The sequence below is a fragment of the Lactuca serriola genome, chromosome 7 (assembly GCF_051521515.1).
Source record: "Lactuca serriola cultivar US96UC23 chromosome 7, Lser_US96UC23_V15, whole genome shotgun sequence".
In the NCBI taxonomy this organism is placed as follows: Eukaryota; Viridiplantae; Streptophyta; class Magnoliopsida; order Asterales; family Asteraceae; genus Lactuca; species Lactuca serriola.
In genome coordinates this window covers 25039348-25061628 of record NC_136414.1, presented here as the reverse complement: position 1 = coordinate 25061628, position 22281 = coordinate 25039348, and the positions used below count along the sequence as shown (strand labels likewise).

General features: G+C 35.3%; 1 protein-coding gene across 1 annotated transcript; it reads left to right on the top strand.

The window, feature by feature from the left end:
• Positions 1-15022: 15022 nt before the first annotated feature.
• Positions 15023-20322, top strand: LOC145061023 (receptor-like serine/threonine-protein kinase SD1-8). Its single transcript, XM_079008385.1, has 7 exons — positions 15023-16471; positions 18086-18253; positions 18473-18666; positions 18887-19097; positions 19187-19424; positions 19655-19805; positions 19909-20322. The coding sequence occupies exons 1-7, from the start codon at positions 15085-15087 to the stop codon at positions 20215-20217; spliced, it is 2658 nt and encodes an 885-aa protein (XP_078864511.1). The 5' UTR covers positions 15023-15084; the 3' UTR covers positions 20218-20322.
• The last annotated feature ends 1959 nt before the right edge of the window (positions 20323-22281 follow it).

The following is a 22281-nucleotide window of genomic DNA, read 5'->3' as shown; positions in this document are numbered from 1 at the left end:
TTTTGGACGTTCTTTATATTTTCGGAAATAGGTAAACACATACTACAAGACTAGAGTGATTGTTTTTCTCACAACATCTTAATACGAAATCTCAGTTTTTCTGATGCGTTCTTAGGGTTGCAATTTGAGTTGTTTAATTTGTTTGCCAGATTACATATTTAGAAGTAAGATACCAGCTGGTATCTTATAATAGTTGAAATGAACTCATTTATTTCACATAAGATGCACTAAAACTCAATGAGTCAAATTACCAAGGGGTTTACTATGAACTTGACCGTTCACAATCTTTGACCTAAATTCTAGGATGTCACACAAAAGACTAGTGGAACTTTGTCACTAAGAACTATTAAGTTGTCAAGAAGAGTGCAGTGACTTGGGAACAATTCATTGAGAAGTTGAAGGTATAATATGTTCCACAAGTAGAGATGGAGCAACTCGCTCATTAATATTTGTCACTCAAACAGACCAAAGAATCGGTGAATGAGATCACCAAGATGTTGTGACAACCCGAAGTTTAACCCGTTGCCGTAACCGTTTCCGTTAATAAGGATTATTTTTATTTAAAAAATTTTCCGTTTTCTTTTGAGCAATTTAATTTTTATTCTGACTTCTAGTGTCGGAAAACATTAGAAAAATGTTAAAATATTCATTTAGAAAATTTTTAGTTCCGACCAAGTTGCGTTACGGCAAAATTTATCGGGTACGACCAAAAGCTCTGTGTAACGTCACTATCGGGTAGAATTCCACCGGGCCATAAACTCAACCCTTATATAAGGGATTGAGTGACATCATTTTGAAGCTTTTTCTCTCTCTCTCTCTCTAAACACTTTCTCTCACTACTCTCTCTCTAGAACTCGAGTTTGATCCCAAAAACCCCCCTTCCAAGCTTCAATTTGGTAAGCAATCTATCCTAACCTGTAGTTTGACTTGATTTACATACAAATTCGTGTTTGAATCACCCAAAACATCAAGAAACATGTGTTTATAGTCTAAGAATCCTCCCAAAACCGTAAACACCCCTAATGAGGGTTTTGAAGCTCCAAAACCCCTCCAAACCACTTCTAGTGTTTAGATTCGACTTAGAAACTTGCATGCATGAGCTTAGGACCCCAAAATCATGTCATTTGAGGTATGGACATGATTTTATGGCCCAAGAACATGCTTGGACCGTAAAACCACATTCATGGACCATAAACTCCTTTTAAAGTGTCAAAATGCCCCTAAACACCTCCAAATGCTTCCATGCGAGTGTAGAACCTTATAATCCTTCATGTGATGCACCAAATCATATGTAAATGGGTCAAACTTGATTTTATGACCCAAGAACATTCTTGGACTGTAAACCCATCTTCTTAGACCATAAACACCTCCAAAAGGTGTTTAAGTGCCCCTAACACCTTGTATGTCTTGTATGTTGGACTAGAATCACATGTGATTGACTTATAACCACCAAAACACATGATTTATGGGCAAACATGAGTTTACGGCCATAAAATCATGTGTTTAAGGTAGTAAACTCCCCAAGAACATCTTCATAGACCGTAAACACTTATCCAAGGTCATTTCGAGTCCCGATCACTTCCTAAGCCATGGAATCAACCCTAGAACCTTCCCGTGTGCATTGTATGACCATTTGGCATCCACGAACCCACCATCCATGAGTTTACAGCCATAAACTCTTGTGGATATGGTCAATGGGTCGTAAACTCCCCTAAGGGTTTACTCTTGAAGAGTAAACTCCTTATCTAGGCCCTACACATCTTTAGATACTACCCGGGTCACTCCAAACACTTGAAATGAAGTGTTTCCGCGACTAGAAGTGTATATCCTCAACTAATTAGTAGTTCAAAGTCTAATTAGATACAAATGTGTATCTTTTCATATTACATAGGAACCTCGCACGCGTTCAAGCCCCGAACTGACGTTTAGGATCCAAACCGACGCGTTCCTCAACCGGTGAGTTCATACCCTTACTCTTTTTCAATGTTTTTCAAATGTTTTCAGGGGGAATACAAGCAAAAGTATAAGGAAATCTTGTACTTAAACTTATTTGCAGCTCAAATGTTTCATTTTATGTATGCTTTTAATATCGAAAATCGTGTTAACCAATGGTTCGAATTGAAGAGTAAACTGTTAGACTAAATGCAGATCTCTTTAAAAAGTGTTATAAACTATATTACATTTTGAAAAAGAAATCATACTAATCATAAACTAAGATTAATACGAATGCGAATACGAATACGATTACAAATGTGAATGCAAATACGAATACGAATAGGAGCAAGAATAAGAATACGAATACGAATGTGAATACGAATACGAAAACTAAAACGAATACGAATACGAATAGGAGTAGTAATAAGTATACAAATACGAATGCGAGTACGAATGCGAATACGAATACGAATACGAATACGAATAAGTATACGAATACGAATGCGAATACGAATGCGAATACGAATACGAATACGAATACGAATACGAATATGAATAAGAATAAGTATAGGAATACGAATACAAATACGAAAGCACGCCTCTGGATGACGCCAAGACTTCGAATATACAGTTAGTGTACGCCTTGGGTGTCACCAGAGTTTCGAAAATAATTCGAAAGTACGCCTCTGTACATCGACTGAGTTTCAAAAACATACACCTTTGGATGTCGACAAAGTTTCGAAGATACATCTAATGTACTCTTTTGGAAATCACCAGAACATCGAATATACTGTTAATGTACATTTCTGAGTGTATCCAAATATTAGAAAATACAACTAAGTATAGTAGATAATCGACATTCGAATGTAGGGTAAACAAGATATCAGAATACCTAACTAATACAATAAGTATGGTAGTTACTAGTACATCGAAATCTAAACTAAGAACTAACCACAACACTTAGGAAAATATGGGATTTTCCTGGAATAACATAACAACTCGTAAACGAATGATGTAACGAATGGATAACTAAACTATTAGGAAAATATGGGATTTTCCTGGGATAACATAACAACTCGTAATCGAATTGGTAACGAATGATAACTAAACCGTTTTTATATAAGAAAATATGGGATTTTCTTGGATAACAACTTTTTCAGGAAACAAAAGGAAACTCATTCTTTTCAAAACCAAACCGCTTATGAACTCACCAGCTTTATGCTGATTTTCAAACTGCTTGTATTCTCAGGTCAGCATTAGACATGTACACCGCAATGCTTTTGGCGAAGACGGAGTGCGTAGAAGACACGTATTTACTTTTGTTCATATGATATGTATATGTATAACTTTTGTAACTCTTTGTTTTCAAACAATGTAAATATTACTATGTAATGTAATGTTTTGTGTTTACTATGCTTACTATGTACATTGGTTGCGATATTCATGACGTCCTCCGCCCCGGAACGTTTCCGCCTTTGGTTTCGGGGTGTGACAGATGTTTACCGAGAAGCCTTATTTTACCCATAATATGCCTCATCGAAGCAAATGTAGATGTGTCGATAATTAAGTATGATCAAGACTAATATCAGGGAGTTCGTATCAAACAATTGATACAAGATATATGTAGAAATGCAAGAGCATGCCAAGAGAAGAGAAATTTAGTTGGAGACTAAACGAAAGGAAAAGAGGCAGACTCTTGCTTCGTCTTATCCAATAACCAAGAAATTCAAGCCCGACGAATCACGATATGAAGGATAGAGAGGTATTCGATGTAACAAGTGCGGGAAGTCACAAAAAGGAGCTTGTCGTGCTTTGATATTCTTCAAGTGCTGCAAGGAAGAACATTACAGCTGATACTGTAAGCTAGAAGAATAAAGAGTGTGTATATGTTTCCACTACAACCAGATAGGTCACATCAAGGCCAATTGTCCTCTTCTGAATCCTAAAGGCACAATGCAAGCTCCATCACCTGGAACTTTAAAGATAACCAATGGACAACAGGTAAGAGTTAAAGCTCCAAGGGCCAAAGGGAGAGCCTTTCAACTCGTGGTAGAGGAAGCAACGGAAGCACCAGAAGTCATGGTTGGTTTTTCTTCTGATCCAGGAAAATCCCCAGCATGAATATGATCGCATCAGAGAGATTAATAGTGATTTTAGACTTTATCTAAAACCCTATGTAATAAATATATGATGATAAAGTTATAATAAAGATGGAATGTTAAGTTTATGTTGTTGTTAGCGTTAAGATTGCATTTCAAGACAACATTGTGTTTGTCACGATCTTATCCTGTTTTGGTCGTGTTATGTGAATATCACTTGCATTAGGCACAAGTAATAGTACTAAAAATGGGAACATTGGATATGAAAAATATAAGTTTCTTCAAAGTCAAAAGAAGCTACAGATTGCACACACAAAGCTAGTTTAGGATTTGATCAGTGAAAAGTAGCGATAAATAATAGGTCAAACCCAAGTGGGGGAGAACCGACCCATAATACGAAAGTGCGTAGAGAAGTTCGACTTTTGGTCTCTACATCGAGGACCAGGAAGGTTCAGCACAAGTAGATAAAATTTCTTCATTTTAGGTTTAATTGTTCAAGGGAAAAGAATAAGGAATTCTTCTGCTAAGATTACTCATAGGCTATGAGCTTCTTTATTCTCAAGGAAAGGTTGGTCTTTCCTCCAAAGAGTCTGATAGATTTAGGAATTAACCAAATTCCTGGGTGTGGCTCAGATAGTCAAGAGAACTCGATAGGTTTGTACCCTCAAGAATATGAGATTTATCTTGGCAGTATTGGGCTGCTAGATAAGGAATTCAATAGGTTACGTAGTCTCCAATAGATAACATCAAGATTCAACCTTGCAGATACCTCATCGGCTTAAAGAATGTTGTTAATGCATAAAAAGTGAACCTCTAGCAATCCGAGCCAAATCAGATTCGAAGTCAACTTCAGTCTGAGATGTGAAGATGTTCCGAAACTTATCCTATGCCGAAATGAAGTCGTTTCCGAGATTAGTATTTTGATGTGATTGAGTATGTACAAGCATTTAATGCTTTTTGTCTTTTGTTGATGGAACAGTTCTTAGGACCAAATTAGTAAATCTTTTATGTGTCAAATTTGTCAAACACTTAGTATTATCTAGTCCTTAGAATGTTCTCTTGGTTTGTACTGTGTCTCTCCTTTACTATTTGAGGAGTTGATGTTTCATTTATTATGAACCAAGAAAAGCAATTAATCAAATTATTCTCTTCACATCAATTTTAAACTCTCTTGTAAGTCAAATCTCTTTCACTTACATTCTGCTTGTACTTCAATTGTCTTTACTTTGTTCATACTCATTTTACTTTACTTAGATATTTTGTTGAATATCATCTTCAAGTTTTGCCTGGTTTACCAGACTTGACTGGACCAACTTATTAGAAGCATAAATTGATCTTAAAAGTTAATTCAAGGTTTAAGTTTCCAAACCTTGTCCGCGCATAGAATCTTGTTCTAAAAATGAAGAGATCCATTATGATCAAGGAAGGATGATGACAAGAGCAATTTGGCATCGAAATCCATGGCCAGTAGCTGGATAGTGTCACCACATATCGTGAGCGGGTATGTGAACGAATTGTGCGAACAATAGTTGTACCTTGATATAGGAAAATAGTTAGAGCCTTGCAAGAAAGTTATTGGAGACTAGTGCTCATTATAATCTAGCATTATAATCTAGTATAATAGAAGATAGGCAATCCATATAATGAGTTCGTCACCAATATTAGAGTATTGGTTCCAGAGTTTTCAATCCAATAACCCGTTAAAGTAATTTTGGTTAAAATTCAGGATGTAAGAACACCTGAACTAGGTAGAGAAACCACTGGAAATCTAGATTCGTGTGTTCTTTAAGGGTATATTGTAGAAAGTTGTCGAAGAACACAAAGTAACGACGATATACCAAAAGCGTTTTAGAGGCATGTTCTATAAAATGGATTCCATTAAGAGATCGTTTCCCTAGTTAGTCGCTTTATAACGAGTCGAATGTATCGACATTTCACTTCTAAAAGCAGCCGTTAATCATCGCGTGTAATTTTTAGAAGTCCAGACTGACGAGTTTCCAGTTTTGGAATACTTCGCGAAAAGATCGGAGTACATCTACGGTAAAAAGTGAAGTTCTACAAGAAATATTGTAACATCCGGACATCCAGGTATATTATTTGTTATCAATTTATTTATCTCTTGAGCTACTCGACGAGTCGGTGCCCCAACTCGTCGAGTAGAGTCGCGTTGTGTCACGTGGGTTTATTGACCTACTCGACGAGTCCGAGGAGTCGAATCGCCGAGTAGGTGTTGGGATGAGAAACCCCTAATCCTCGGGTTTGGGGCCTATTTAAAGGCACTTATAGCCTCATTTGCGGCTACCTTTCCTTAAGAGTAAACCCTAAACGAACTTTAAGCTTAGAGAGAGAGTGCTTTGCTAATTGTGAGTGTTTGGTGCATCTTGTGAAGAGAATAGAAGATTTCCAAGACAAGGGACAAGAGGGTGCTGCTAGATCTGAGGTTGTTTCACTTCAAAGCTTCTGGGAAAGGTATAAAGCTTGCACCTTTCTCATTATTTTGTATAGATCTCATGATTTTGTGAATCTAGGGATTTTCCACCCAAATATGAGGATCTTGAGTGTTTCATGCTCATTGAGAAGGTTGAACTTCATATCTGGACCATGTAAGGTCCCTAGAGTCCAAAGTCCCTGCTTTATCCAACCATAATAGTGATCTTGAGTGAAAAACCCTTTTAGGGTATTTTTGGCAAGCTCAAAATTCCATGCATGAACGTAAAGTCTATGACATTACGTGATTGATGAGCCTTAGGAGTGTAGATCCTGAGTCTGGGGAGGTTCTCTGCCTTGAAAACGACTGAATGAGAAATGAGTCTAAATGAACTCGCCGAGTCAAGGAGCCGACTTGACGAGTCGGATGGGGTTGTCCCGATGGTTTTGATCGTGCAACAACTCGGCGAGTTGAGCCAGACTTTTGAGTGATTCTGTGGATGGCGAGCAGACTCGTCGAGTCCCATAAGTGCACTCGATGAGTAGGGTCAACATGGACTGTTGACTCGAGTTTGACTTCTGTTGACTTGGGGTTTGGTCAACCTTGTCTTTGGGAAACCATGGAGGGGCAAAATAGTATTTTTCCCACTTCAAGAGAGAAAGGGAGATAACTTAGTAAAATGTGTAATTTAAAGAGTTAATTAGATATAATTATCTTATGTGATTAGGAGGAGGCTAGACTTGGTGATTCGTGTGCGAGAGTATTCATTCACTTAGCTTACTTAAGAGGTGAGTCTTCTCACTATACTTACCAACAGTGGTATCCTTATGTGATTGAGTTTTCTTATGTGTTTATCTGTTGATTGTAATATTCTGCTTTATGTCTTTGTGATTATTGTTGAATATTGTTGTTATGAGTTTACTAAGTTGGGACCGGAGAGTTCTACTAAGACACATTGACCGGAGGGTCATATTGAGTTATGGCCTAGAGTGGCTAATGAGCTATGTATGGTATTTTGGGGAACTTACTAAGCTTTATGTTTACCATGTTATGTGTTATGTGTTTCAGGTACTTCTCAGGATCACGGGAAGGCGCCGGCTTGATTGTACACATGCATCGGAGATTGTTTTATGATTTAGGGGGATCCTGGAGTTTTTATATACTGATTTCTTTTGAACACGAGTTTTGGTGAATTGACATTGTGGCATTTTATGGTTATTTATTAAAATCAATGTGTTTTGAAATTTAAAAATTTGGTTAAAAATTTACGTCGTTACAAATACTGATGCGGAAACCATGGTTGGATCATAAGTTGATCTTGACAACTCATATAAGATGATGTCTAGGTGCGCTAGGAGTAGGATTTCGGGGGGAAAAATCTTTGTAAGTGGGGGAGAGTTGTAACACTTGGTTTTCACGTTCCAATAAAATTCAATATTAACTATTGTTTATAAGTTCAAATTATAAATATATTACTTTTTGGCCAAACTAATCATTATAATCACGTAGAAAATGTCAATATGGTTTCTGTAGATATATCAAAAACTTAAATCCAACTTGATATGAAGAAGTTATGCTTCTTCGAAGTTTCGCGATTAAACCGACACGACTCTGCGGATCATAAAAAGTGATATTTAGATCAATTGCTTATTAGCCTAAGTAATCTAAATGAAAGTCATATTAATTATAAAACTGAGAGCATGCTTATAGAGAACGCCTAAATTTGACTTCGCATGAGGAAGTTATGATTTTTAGAAGTTTCAGCGTAGCAATGTACAACATAGAAACCGAAATTAATGTCGATCGAATGTTAGAAAAAAATATCTAAACAAGAATTGAAGATTTTTTCGATATGATTTCGTCAATATAAGAGATAGTGGAGAATGGATATCATATGAGAAAGTTATGATTTTTATACGAACTTTAACAATCTAATTCTATAAAAACATAAATTTAAATATAAAGTGAGAATTAACCAACAAAGTCTAAATGAAATTTGTAGATCTCATTGATAGCTATGTGTGAATATAAATGAAATTTGTGACCTTGTTATAGATAAAGTTGGAAATTTTATCCATGTAAACCTCATATTGATTTAGATCTGAAGGTTGGAGATTGGACTTAATAGATTGAGTTGAAAAAGATGCACTTTTGGTCCCTTTGAGACTTAAAGACTAGATCTTGTTTGTTAGGGCCATTCTAATGGATAGAGTTGGAAACTTTATCCATTCCGGATATTATGAACCATAAAAATGTGATCTTGGTCCTTATATCCCTTCCATGCAATATTTGAGATGTCTTAATGGATTAATAAGTTAGGCTTTTAGCTTTTGGACCTTCCCTAGCCATGGAAAGTCATAAAGGTGGAAACTTTATGACTTAAGACAATGTTTTGAGGCTAGATCTAAGTTTGGGTGAAAAGTCCTTAAGGGATTAAGTGCTTAATGAAGGAGTGGGATCAGGCTGTTTACGTTGGGCGTACGTTGAGTACGTTGGGCGTACTTCACCGCCTTAAACTTTGACTTTTGTTGACTCCCGTTGACCGTTGACTTTTTGACCCATTTTGGCCTTGGGTCAAACTTGAGGATTTTGGGTTATTGATTAAGATTTTATCTAGTTTTGGTGTTAGTGGATTCGTGGGAGCAAGCAATGCAGATGGGAGCATATCGAAGTCTTTCAAGGTTCTTCGATTTAGGTGGGTTTTACCTCACTATACCTGTGGGTCAAAGGCACCAATGTCGGCCCACTAGTTTTGGTTATCTTTACTAGAAGGATGTCATAGGGACTGTATATAGCCATGTTGGATAGACTGAGGACTCTTGATCTAGGCTCTATTACCTGTTCCTTGTTTGGTTGTGGTTCCTGAGTTGGATCACCTATCCGGGTGTCTATCTCACCTATAAGTATATACGATTATGCATTCCTTGGATTGTTGGCATTTAGTATGTTGTTATGATGTAGTGACCTGTTAGATTTGTATCTTGGTAGTTGGTATGTTGATATGTTGTAGTGATCTATTAGATCTGTATCTTGGTATTTAAGATGTTGCTATACGGTAGTGATCTATAGATTTGTATGTTTACATGTACTTGCTGGTTATCATCTATTGGAGTGCCCTAGGGACTGTATGTGGTCATGTAGGATAGCCTGAGAACTCTTGATCTAGCCTTTCTTGCATGTTCCTTGTTTGGTTGTGGCTCTAGATTTGGATCATCTGTTCGGTTGGCTATCTCACCTCTAGTTACTTATGGTTACGTATTTAATGGAGGATAGCTTATAGTGGGAGAGTGTGCGGTGTGAGGACTAGTAGGAGGTAGTGAGTTGTATGATTATTGTTTTCATGTATTATGCGCCTACTAGATTCTGATTGTTTATATGTCGACATATGGTTGTAGTGGGTTGAGGCAATCCTGCTTTGTGTTGTAGGCCAAGATACCCGGTGCGGGCGGGCTGTAAGCTGTAGGCACAGAGGCTCGGGAAGAGCAGTTAGGTTGAGGCGGTAGGCCAACAAACCGTGGGTATTCCAACTAGATGGATGAGTGGACCCTATGCATGCTTGTATGTTTATCGTATGGAGTATTTTGGAGGAAACTCACTAAGATTTATGTTTACCCAGTTGTTTATTGTTTTAGGTATCATCAATGAAAGGGAAATACATAATATATAGACTAGCTAATTAGGGTTTCTTAGCTAAAAGGCCCAATCATAAAACTCAATACAATATAAAGCCCAAAATCTAATTAGGCTAACAGTCATGACCTCCATGTACCACCATTTACCGAGAAAGAGCTAACTACGAATAATAGAGAGACACTGTGACATCCCTAATTTTATGGCCAGAAAAGACCGATTTGTTTATGCTTATTCAAAATCAGAGTATTTTTTTAGGAATAATATTGCGGAATTTGTTCCCAAAAACATGGTAATGATATTATCAAAGCATATCCGAAGAAATGTATTTTATTTTTATTAAAACGCTGGGATGTCATCGTCAATACAGAAAGATAAGCATAACGAAATATTACAAGCATTACATTAGTTAAACTAGTGTCTTAATACTCCTCAAATCTCTCAGCAAAATGTATATTTTAAATCGCTACCTATGATACAATGAACTGAGTAGGTTAGGTTGGGAAACTTGGTGAGTACCTTGGGTTTTCAACCCACGATATTATAATTAGTTGTTACTATTATATAATTCACATCAAACAATTAACCCGATTACCCATTCTCGTTATTCTCACTCCTTGATCCTAGATCGATGATCTCAAGGAATTTATCCTAAAGGATCTCTAAGTGAACAATATTGCTTCGCATGTCCATTAGCAATATGTGCTAATATGATAGTCATGGGGTGAATTGAGTACCCACATCAATAATTCATTCATACCTACAATTCTTAGTCCTATCCATATAAGGTTCCTTAACGTCTACAAGTCGAGTACCTACCCATGTATAATTTTGTAACACCTATAGGTCGAAGACCTGTCTATGTATGGTTCATTAATGCCTACAGGTCGTAGACCTGCCCACAGGATAATTTAATAACACATACATGTTCTATACCTGCCCATGCTTGATTGATTAACACCTACAAGTTGTAAACCTGCCCGTGTATAATTAATTAACACCTACAGGTTTTAAGCCTGCCCGTATATGATTTAGCAACATCTACAAATTGTGCACCTGCCGTGGAGGACTCAATAAAACATCTACAGGTTGCAAACCTGTCCATGTTGACCAGATTTGTCTAGATTAGTCTGTGGCCGTCCTCTATATCCTACTAGATGACTAATCCTTAGTAGTACAATAATACCATGTTGGCTACATTCCCTCATTATATATTACTTCATATAACCCTTTACTACCCAATACACTTTAGGTATTATAGAATAGTTCAATATAGTATAACCAAGTAATGATATCGAGCATAAGTATTGCAAATTCAAACAATAGGCACACATAGCATCTGAGTAGTTAAATACTTCATATCCATGTGTATGATGAAAGTAACTAAGCACTCACTTCTTAAAGTGATGACTTGAAACTCGGAAAGCGCTTCGCTTCTAGCAACTGACTTTTCCTTTAACACAACCTAGTATCATTATCACTAAGTCTTAGTTTTATATTATTTATAACTAATTAACAGTCTATATTTCTCAATAATCCCAATGTCTAATGATCTATAGCTAATAAGGGACAACCACGTAGGATCATATCGGAGGTAGGGTCTGTTTGGTATACAAAGTATACTATTTGGAAATCTCACTTTAAACACCTCACTAAATCCAACCTAGACAGCATCCACGTAAGCAGGTGAATCAATAATATGGCGTTAGAATCGCTGACAAATCTTATTTATAGGTTCCTAATAATGACTTATGATTATAAATATAAGTTACATTGAAAGCAAAAGAGTGTAGCTTAACTAATAGAAGTTTTAGTGAAAACCAGGAAATTGTGCTAGCAAAACTCCGGCTCGAGAGCTTATATTTGTCGGGCTCTTTGATGCCTAGAGCCTTGCTAAACACCCTAAGGACTAAAAGAACTTGGAATCAAGAGGAAAGAAGTGTTAGAGAAAATGGGTTTGCAAGATGTGGGAAAATAAGAGATTTGCACAACTTATTTATATGCTGCCAGGAAGGAGTACGCCCAACGTAGTGGTGTGGGCAACAAGCAAAAACGCAGGTAAAACTGCAGATCTTCAAAAATTCATAACTTTCGCATACGAGTTCCGTTTTTTACGTTCTTTATATCCACACGTAGCTATTGACGAGATCTACAACTTTCGTTTAGACTCTGTCGGCTTTTGAATTTATTTTTAAATTTATATTTTAATAGACTTAGACAGTTAAAGTTTGTTAAAAAAATTCATAACCCTCTCGGCCGACATCCGTTCTTGATTGTCTTGATATCGACGGACTCCTATTAATGAGATATTCAATTCTTGTTTAGATTGTTTCGGATAAAAATCGACCGATCTAAAATTTGATTTCCGATACATATACTGCTACGCTAAATCTTAGAAAAATCATAACTTCCTCTAACGAAGTTAGATTTAGACGTTCTCTATATGCACGCTCTCGGTTTCACGATTACTATAAATTTCATTTAGAACACTTAGGCTAAAAAGTAATTTATCAAAAATTACTTTTTACGATACGCAGAGTCGTGTCGGTTTAATCGTGAAACTTCGAAGAATCATAACTTCTTCATATGAAGTTGGATTTTAGCGTTCTTTATATGTACGAAATCTTTGTCACATACATTATAACTTTTGTTAAGATTATTTGTCTTAAATAATATTTTATCAAAAAGTCATTTTTGACGTTTATTATCTCTAAATTGATTAACCCGAATTTACAGGCGTTACAGACACTTTGAAAATAAATGATATGCCTTCTCCACTCCTACCAAGCAAGTCGAACAAAGCACTAAATCCACATCTATACAACAATCAACAAGAATCACACTCATAGGAATATGTTGCAACCCAATCCTCCACAACAAAATGTTTAACTTAATATGAACAAAGTTATTCCCGCTTAGTCAAATTATCATTCCCTGACAATGTCTAGAAATCTAAGAAAAACCTGGCAAAAGAAACGAAAAACACATCCAAGGAGTCCAGAAGCCACCTCATCCTGTCAGGATATTCATAAAACAATCAATAAATTATTCCCGTCTAGCCAAATTTGTTTCCTGACAATGTGTAGAAAGCCAAGAAAAATCTGACAGAAGAAATGAAAAACAAATCCAAGGAGTCTAGAATTCACCTCTTACGATGAACTTTGCTCCTAAGAAAGAGAACGAAAAAAACCACAAAGTAGTAGTAACCCGACCTCTCATAGAGTTGTACAATAAAGATCGATAATACCCTTGAAAATCTTGCTTAACCTGAATCGAGTCCTCCACTTATACCCCAATCGAGTCCTCCACTTATACCCCATCAATCATAATACCACGAATCAAGGTGACGCCTCTTTCGATTAAAAATTCCATGAAAAAAAAACTTGGAGTTCTCATCTCCCCTCCTCCCCCACCTAACTTTAGTCTTTTAGCTAAATCCAAATTCACTATATGCTCCAAGTCTCTGACCTCCTTTAAAGAAGTAATGTTGCTATCCAAATCAGCTTGGGTGATCGACTCATCACGAATTTGAGCATCAACCTGAACCATAATCTCTCGCAAAAGCAACCCGTCTAACATCCGAAGCTACATTTATTGAATCGAATCATAAGGTAACTCTCATAATCTACCTCCATAACCCAGACCTCCTTTACAACATCATCAAAGCCATCCTTAACAATCCATGAATGAAACAACATGAAATATAAGGCCCATAATCTAAAAGGTGCTCCTAGAAAAGAATACATCTATGATCCGACATATTCTTATCTTGAACAAACCCGAAAAGATGAGGAAACTCATTAATAAATCCAAGAGTCAATAAGAACATTCCCAATTTACTAACTTTAGAACCCCACTTATTGCACCACGTGAAAAGATGGTCGCCAAAAGGAATATCGACACGACCATAACCGCCAATGAACTTCTTAAATCTGACACGTGAGGAAGAACAAAACTTAGAGTGAACCATCTCAGAAGCATCTATGACCTAATTAAAATCCTCCATGATCCCTTGCACTGTAAGAACAAGTCGAGAAAGGTTTCTCCACAATCTCCACTTTGCATCAAGTTCTTAAGAAGCATAAACCGTGACAATAAGTACATAGAGGTTTTAAGGAACCCAAATAGCTTCTAGGGCCACAAAGAACTTAGTAGCAATAAACCTCTTTTTGGTAAATAAGTTGGGATCCCACACCAAAAGAATACCTCCAGAGAGACCCCTAGCATAGAGACTACGAACTCGAAAGTTTGATTACCTCAGAAAGATATAACAATCATATCATCCATGGAAGTCATCTTGGTCTCTTGAATATGAAGACAAGACACTCAATACATGTTACATAAACCACGAATCCAAGACCTCTTATCCCCACCGCATGCACCTCAAATATTAATGGATAAACAATTCATCGATTCACTTTCAAGTATCATAAATCACTCTGGCAATCTTCGATAGTGTATCCAAGCAATTGCACATCTCAATTGTAGTTGAAAGCCCATCAATCATTGATCCGTATTTACAAAAAAGGCCTAACATCAACATCAGAAAACATACCATGTCTTTTTGAGTTACGCAAACCCGGTGATCGAAGAATCTGTTTTGAGAACCCTGGAGAATGAGAAAAGAACTCATTGGCCCCTCATGATGTTGATGCTGTGAAATATTTTTTAAATAAAAATACAAACCACTATTATTATATTTCTTTCTCGAACACAGTATCGTCAAATATGGCCATCTAGTATTCAAAAATGTAACAACATAATTCTTACTAACATATAAACATATACACCAACAATTTCACACGTAATCAATAGTTTATTATTTTTTTTATGTCGTTTTCGCATGTAACCTGTCGTGATCTTTTTGAAATTTCAAACTTCAATATAATCTTTTTATAATAGAAACAAAATCAAGACCTACCCAACAATGAAAGAAGAAAATTAAGGTCAACTAACACTTCATTATTCCTTTTCTACCAAGAAATTCTTTGAATGATGGGAGCCAAAATTACATTGACAGGAACAAAATCAACAAAAATCCCAAAACCCCGATTCAATGAACCAAATAAAGATTGGGGGAATCAAAACTCTCTCTCAAAAATGAAAAACCTCCATTGTCGTGCCACCATCACATTCTCTCTCTTCTTCTTCTTCTTCCCTTTTCTCTCTCTAGCCATTGACACCATAACACCGACAGAATCCCTCACCATCAATCAAACTCTAGTCTCTAATGGTAAAGTTTTCGAGTTGGGTTTCTTCAATACAAGCAATAATTTGTATATAGGCATTTGGTACAAGCAAATTGAGCCAAGGACGATTGTTTGGGTAGCTAACAGAGACAACCCCATTACTTCATCTTCCGGGAAATTAACAATCGGCGACGACAGGAACATAGTAGTTTTAAATGAAGCCGAAACCGCCGTCTGGTCATCGAATCAATCTGTTCCGGTGGTGAACACAGTGGCGCAGCTTCTGGACAACGGTAATTTTGTTCTTCGTGGTGAAAACGATGATGACCCGGAGAATTATATCTGGCAAAGCTTCGATAATCCGACGGATACTCTGTTACCGGAGATGAAGCTCGGGTGGAACGCGGATACCGGAGTAAATCGATTTCTACAGTCGTGGAAGACCAACTCCGATCCGGGTTCCGGTGATTTTACTTTTAAAATGGATACCGATGGTTTCCCGGAGGTTATTTTATCGAAAAAAGGAACGGAAACCTATCGGAGTGGGCCGTGGAACGGGAGAAGGTTTAGCGGCGTACCAGAGATGAAATCGGCGGTTGTAATCAACTTCAAATTCGAGTATAACTCCGATGAGATTACTTATTCGTTTGAAATGCTGAATAGTTCTATATATTCTCGATTGATCATGAGCTCCTCGGGTCAACTCCAGCGATTCACATGGGTCGAATCATCAAAAACATGGAGTGAATACTGGTTCGCTCCACGGGATCAATGCGATTATTATCAGCAATGTGGTCCGTTTGGCGTTTGTGATGCAAATTCTCCGCAGGTCTGCAAATGTATGAAGGGATTCGAGCCGAAAAACAAACAAGCATGGGATTTACGAGATGGGTCAGACGGGTGTATTCGGACCTCCGATTTGGATTGCGGGTCGGACGGATTTCTGCCATTGAAGAACATGAAATTACCAGAGAGTTCAAAAGCCATTGTTAATCAAACGATAAATTTGAGCGAGTGTCGTGAGATTTGCAAAAGGAATTGCAATTGTACTGCTTATGCTAATACGGATATCACTGATGGCGGGTCGGGTTGTGTGATTTGGGAATTGAATCTCGTTGATATGAGGCAGTATGCTGATTCTGAAGGTAGTGGACAAGATCTTTACGTTAGAGTTGCAGCTTCTGATTTGGGTATGTTTCTAGCCACAAACCTAAAATTCTTCGGTTTATGCATTAACGACTTGTACTGTACAAGTTGTCTACTTAATTCACAAAGCCAAGTATTAATCAAATAAAAATTAGCTAAAAAGGAAATATATTCAATCGTATAGATAAAATATTATACAGAACTCCTCAATGGTCCATAATTAAATCGTTAAAACATAAGTCTTTAAAGTTAGGTTTTTTTTATGATTATTATTTATGTTTTATGAAAGTGTCAAGATTTTGGAGTTTTGTGTTTCATTAAAAAAAAGAAAGCGGAAAACAAGTAACATGGATATAATATGACTTGGGTTGGAAGTTCTTTCAAAAAAATCAACTTTGGAGACAAGATAACCGAACTAAAAATTATTTTTCATTTTAAAATGGTATATGATAACATGAATGGTTCAAAGGGATATGCAACTATTTTCTTTGGTAGTTATATTTATTCAAATTATAATATAATGTATTAATTCTTTTTATATAAAACTACTTCAATAAGTAGACTTTAAAATTAAATTTAAGAAAAATATATGGGAGACACCAAACGTTAATACTTTACTAAAGTATATTCCACTTTTGAAATGTACAACTTATGATGCACAAAGTACAAGTAGATAGGACAATAATTGTAGTTTTTGACTAAATTTTGGTTTCTGCCGGTTTTACATGTGAAAGCGTCTTAAGCAAACCCTTTTCGTTTTCTCCGTGAATGGTGATTGCGTTGCGTGATTCTTTTCGTAACAAGATAAAGTGAGGAAAGTTACATATTTGGTCCATAAAGTTTCGACTTTTACTACTTTATCTATACTCTTCTAAAAGGTTCTAGTCAGCCCATAATCTTTGAACTTGTTTACTTTTTGACTCATTTTTGCATATTCACTAACAAGTGGTTCCAGTACGATCACATTATGTTTACTTTTTGTTTTCAAACTTTGTTTTCTAAGAGCTCCTAAACAAAAGGTTTTCTTTTTCATGTTTCTTGAAATTTAATTATACTTTTTTCTTAAAAAAGTATTAAACAACTATAATAGCAATCACTCTATCAAACACTAAACAATTTACCAATTTACCTACTCACATAACAATTGAGTTACGTGATCCTTATTTTAGACAAGTGTCATTTTATATATTTCAAAAGCTTAACAAACACTTATATTACAAATTAAAGTTACAACTTTCAGATTCTAACTACACCTATTTTTGTCAAACACTTTTAGAGATGATTTTTCTATAATGGTGATGACTTTTTTGATCTAATAATAAACAAGCGATCAACTTAACTTATTTCTACGTGGGTGCAATACTAAATTATATAATTATAATCAAACCCAAAAAAAACCTTATATTAAGTTCTTGTTTGTTGGATTGTAGCTGTAGACTTTAGGCAACAACACCTCAAAAGTCACTCAGCATATAGATAGACTCGGTCAAATGTCACATGAAACTTGTTTTTTTCTTCTTTGTTACAACGAGATACATGATTATTTGAGAGAGATACATGATTCTTTTTATCAAAAATACGTGACAATTTAAATAGAATAATTTTTTATAGTAAGTATTTAGACAATAATCACGATTTGTTTGTTTTTGAGGATACAGATCAATCACCGACTTCATCAAGTACTATTGGAAATGGCTCCAGCAATAATGTGGTCAAAATTGTCGCCATTACATGCAGTATATCTGCGGTATTAATAATTTTATTGATACTCTTTTACCTAAGGCGAAAAATGCGACCTTTGAAAAAATCAAAGACGATTCGAAAAGGTAATTTTGACTTTTCAAAAGTCAAACATCTTAGTTGATAATTTAGAATGCAAAATCATTCATAATTACATTAATTTACATAAACGTCTACCACGATAATCATTTTCAGCTTGCAGACTTTTTGTTTTCGGAGTAAAGTTTGAATATAAGAAAAGATTTGTTTGACTTTCGTAAAGTCAAAATAGATTCAATCTTAATATTGTCCTGATATCGATATAGGTCCACATGAAAGAAGTCAAGATTTTTTGATGAATGACGGGATTATTGTTCCAAGTAGAAAAGATTATTCTGGTGAAACTACAAATGAAGACCTCGAATTACCATTATTTGATTTTACAACTTTGGTTGTTGCTACAAACAACTTCTCTAACGCAAATAAACTCGGCCAAGGTGGATTCGGATGCGTTTATAAGGTAAAAAAAAACATGATACTATTTATATTATTTTCATATTTAGATATTGAACTTTTCTTATTATGACATTATATTTTGAAAGTTACACATTTATGGTTGTGAAAATTGTGTTGGATATGAATAATACTGCTTTAATTAAGTAGATTTTTCCAATAGAAAAAGAATGGAAGTACATTGTTATTTATTGTTTTTAACCTTCAAAATATTGTATATTAATCAGGGTGTTTTAACGGAAGGTGAAGTTGTAGCTGTAAAAAGGCTCTCAAGAACATCGGGTCAAGGGATCGAAGAACTTAAAAACGAGGTTCGATTAATTGCAAAGCTTCAACATAGAAACCTCGTACGATTACTAGGTTGTTGCATTGAGGTCGAAGAGAAATTGTTGATCTACGAGTACATGGAAAACAAAAGTCTCAATACGTTTCTTTTTAGTAAGTTTCTTGAGGTATTTGTGTTTTTTATAGTCTTTTTCAAGTTTTATTAAATTTAACGTGTTTTTGTTTTTTAAAATTTGTTATAGATATAGAGAAAAGCGCACAACTTAATTGGCAAATGCGATTCAATATTGTATGTGGGATTGCTCGTGGGCTCCTTTATCTTCATCAAGATTCAAGATTTAGGATCATTCATCGGGATCTTAAAGCGAGTAATATTTTATTAGATAAAGAAATGAACCCAAAAATATCGGATTTTGGTATGGCGCGTATTTTTGGGAGTGATCAAACAGAAGCGGAAACAAAGAAAGTGGTTGGGACACAGTAAGTATAAATACCATTGTACTTTGACATACAATGTTTTGTTATTATTATGCTTAGAGTAAATTACATTTTTGGTCATTTTACTTGAAACAAAGACCAAAAACGTTTCAAGAACCTTAAATAAGTACAAAACTTCCAAAAGAAAACCTTTTTGGACTAAGATTGCAAAAAATCAACTATACTCATGTACCAAAAATGTTATTAACCCTTTTACTTAAATATATTTGCAGTGGTTACATGGCGCCTGAATATGCAATGGATGGACTTTTCTCGATAAAATCAGATGTTTTTAGTTTTGGGGTTTTGGTGTTAGAGATCGTGAGCGGTCAAAAGAATCGAGGATTTTACTATGCAAGTAACCAACTTAACCTTCTTGGACATGTAAGTACTATAACGAAAACGATGCAAGAATTCTTTTAATTACATTTAGGTCCCTATACTTTCGTATTATTGTAACTTTAACCAAACAATAATATTTTTTTAGACATGGAAGCTATGGAAAGAAGGAAAGGCTTTAGAACTACTTGATGAATCCATAGGTGCTGAATTTTCGAATGATGAAGTATTGAGATGCATACAAATTGGATTATTATGTGTTCAAGAACAAGCAGAAGATAGACCTACTATGTCAAAAGTAATGTTAATGTTGAGTAGTGACACTATACAATTGCCTCAACCAAAATACCCGGGATTCAGTCTTGGAAAAAGACATTTTGAAATAGAATCTTCGAGTAAACAAGACGAATCAATGTCAATAAACGAAGTCACTGTCACTATACTAGATGGTAGGTAGCCAAAACTAGGTTAACCATCAATGTACATTGTGTTTTCCCGTTTTTTTTTTGATTATTATTTTTCCATTATTCTTTTTTAATAGAAAAAGGAGACTTTGTGTTAATATTTTACACAAGCAATGAGTGTTTATAGATGATTTTGTCAACATTTGTGAACATTTGGACAACGGATTTCGATAAATTTACATTAAATTTACTTATTTACATTTGACGAAATTTTTTGAAAGATAACCCATGCTACATAGTGGGTCTGCCCATTTACATTAAGATTTACAGTAAGAATATACATAAAATGAAAAAACCCTATAACAATATATATAATCCGAAGCATATAAAAATATTAATAGTATGATTATTAAAATATATATAATCCGAAGCATATAAAAAAACGTTTTATCAATGCATTTTATGTAGTGGTCTTGAATGTTTGGAGAATTCGACCCACGCGCCATACCTACCAGGGTACCGCTTTCTTTCTACGACGCAGTGTATCAGTTTCGTGACCGATATAACTAAATTAAGACAAAATTACAAAAATGGTCCTTTTACTTTAAAAAAACATCATAATTTTGCTTTAAGTTTGCATTTTATAATATAGGCTGTCTTTAAAGTTTCGATTTAAATAAATCTTCTATAAAATCCTAAAACTTTGGTCTAATTTATAAAAAAATCGTGATTATATGTTTAATAAAAATAAAAAAAGTCGGTAACTATTTACATAAAATGAAAAAACCCTATAACAAAAAATTACTTATGTTCTTAATTTAATTTATTAATACAATCGCATGATCTAATTTTTTTTTTCTAATTAGTCGAATTTAACCTAATTGTATAAGAAATTGTACATTGTATGAGCTGAACAATGTAATCTGCTTTGTAACGTGATTTGTTTTGATTGTGATCCATCTTTCTTTTTTGTTTTTCATATGACAAAAAAGACAATATCAATAGTATACAAATCCATCTTTCTTTTTTGTTTTTCATATGACAAAAAAGACAATATCAATAGTATACGAGTTCAGCTCAAGACAAACCCAATAATGCACTCAAGTTAATGCAAAGCATCTTTGTTTACGTTTTGACAAAAATGTCTTAATGAAATGAGCAGTCATGGCAATGTATATCTTTATAAAGAAACTATTGTTGTTGATATTATAGTATTTTTTTATTGAATTATTGATTTTAACAACCTTTGTTGCTGCTCTTATCATTGCACGGCCATAGATATCAATGTTTTCAATTCCATCATCTAATGTAACTCCAGTGGTGGAAGTGACTTTTTTATCAAAGGAATATAAATTTACCATAACAATTTCAAATATACCTAAAAGGGCAATCAAGATTTATTACTTAATAACCAGTTCAATATATGTCTGTTGCCTTTCAAGTTTCATGAGAGAATGTTAGCTATATAACTTACTGATATTGTGCTTGACAGCCTTGAGAATAGAAGATAATGGAAAACATAAAACTAGAAAAATAAAATTTATTCCAAGTTCCAACCTTGGGACCTGATTCTATATTCTATAATCAATGGACAATGGATAGTGTAAAAAACTAATTCTAATCGGCTATTGTCCAGAGTCAGTTAAGGAGATAATGTAAATCTCTAAACTAGAAAACACATACCGTTTCAGTTGAGGTTGAGCCGCCTGCCACCCTTGATTTGTATAATCGATATAAGGAAAAAGAACAAAGGTTGAAGCCAAGAAGGAAGAAGAACAGAAGGCTGCTTTGCTGTGGTTGTTGAATTTTTTATTGCATCGTGCGTAGGAATCGTTTATGAATTTCACTACTAGAATTAGGTTTAGCATTGAGGGGTCCCTTAGAATTGGGGGCCCTAAGCCCTTGCCTAGTTCAAAACAAGCTAAAGTCGGCCCTGCTAGGTTCCACTAGTTATCATGTCACTGCGACTCTAGCAACTTTCTGATCTAACTGATCGGGTCCATGCGTCGAATCATGTCATCATCAAATCCAAGACTAAAAGTGATTGCTACCTGACCAATGGTAGCCTTATCTCACACGTCCTTAAGCAGTCCATTGCTTCCCTGATCTCATAACTT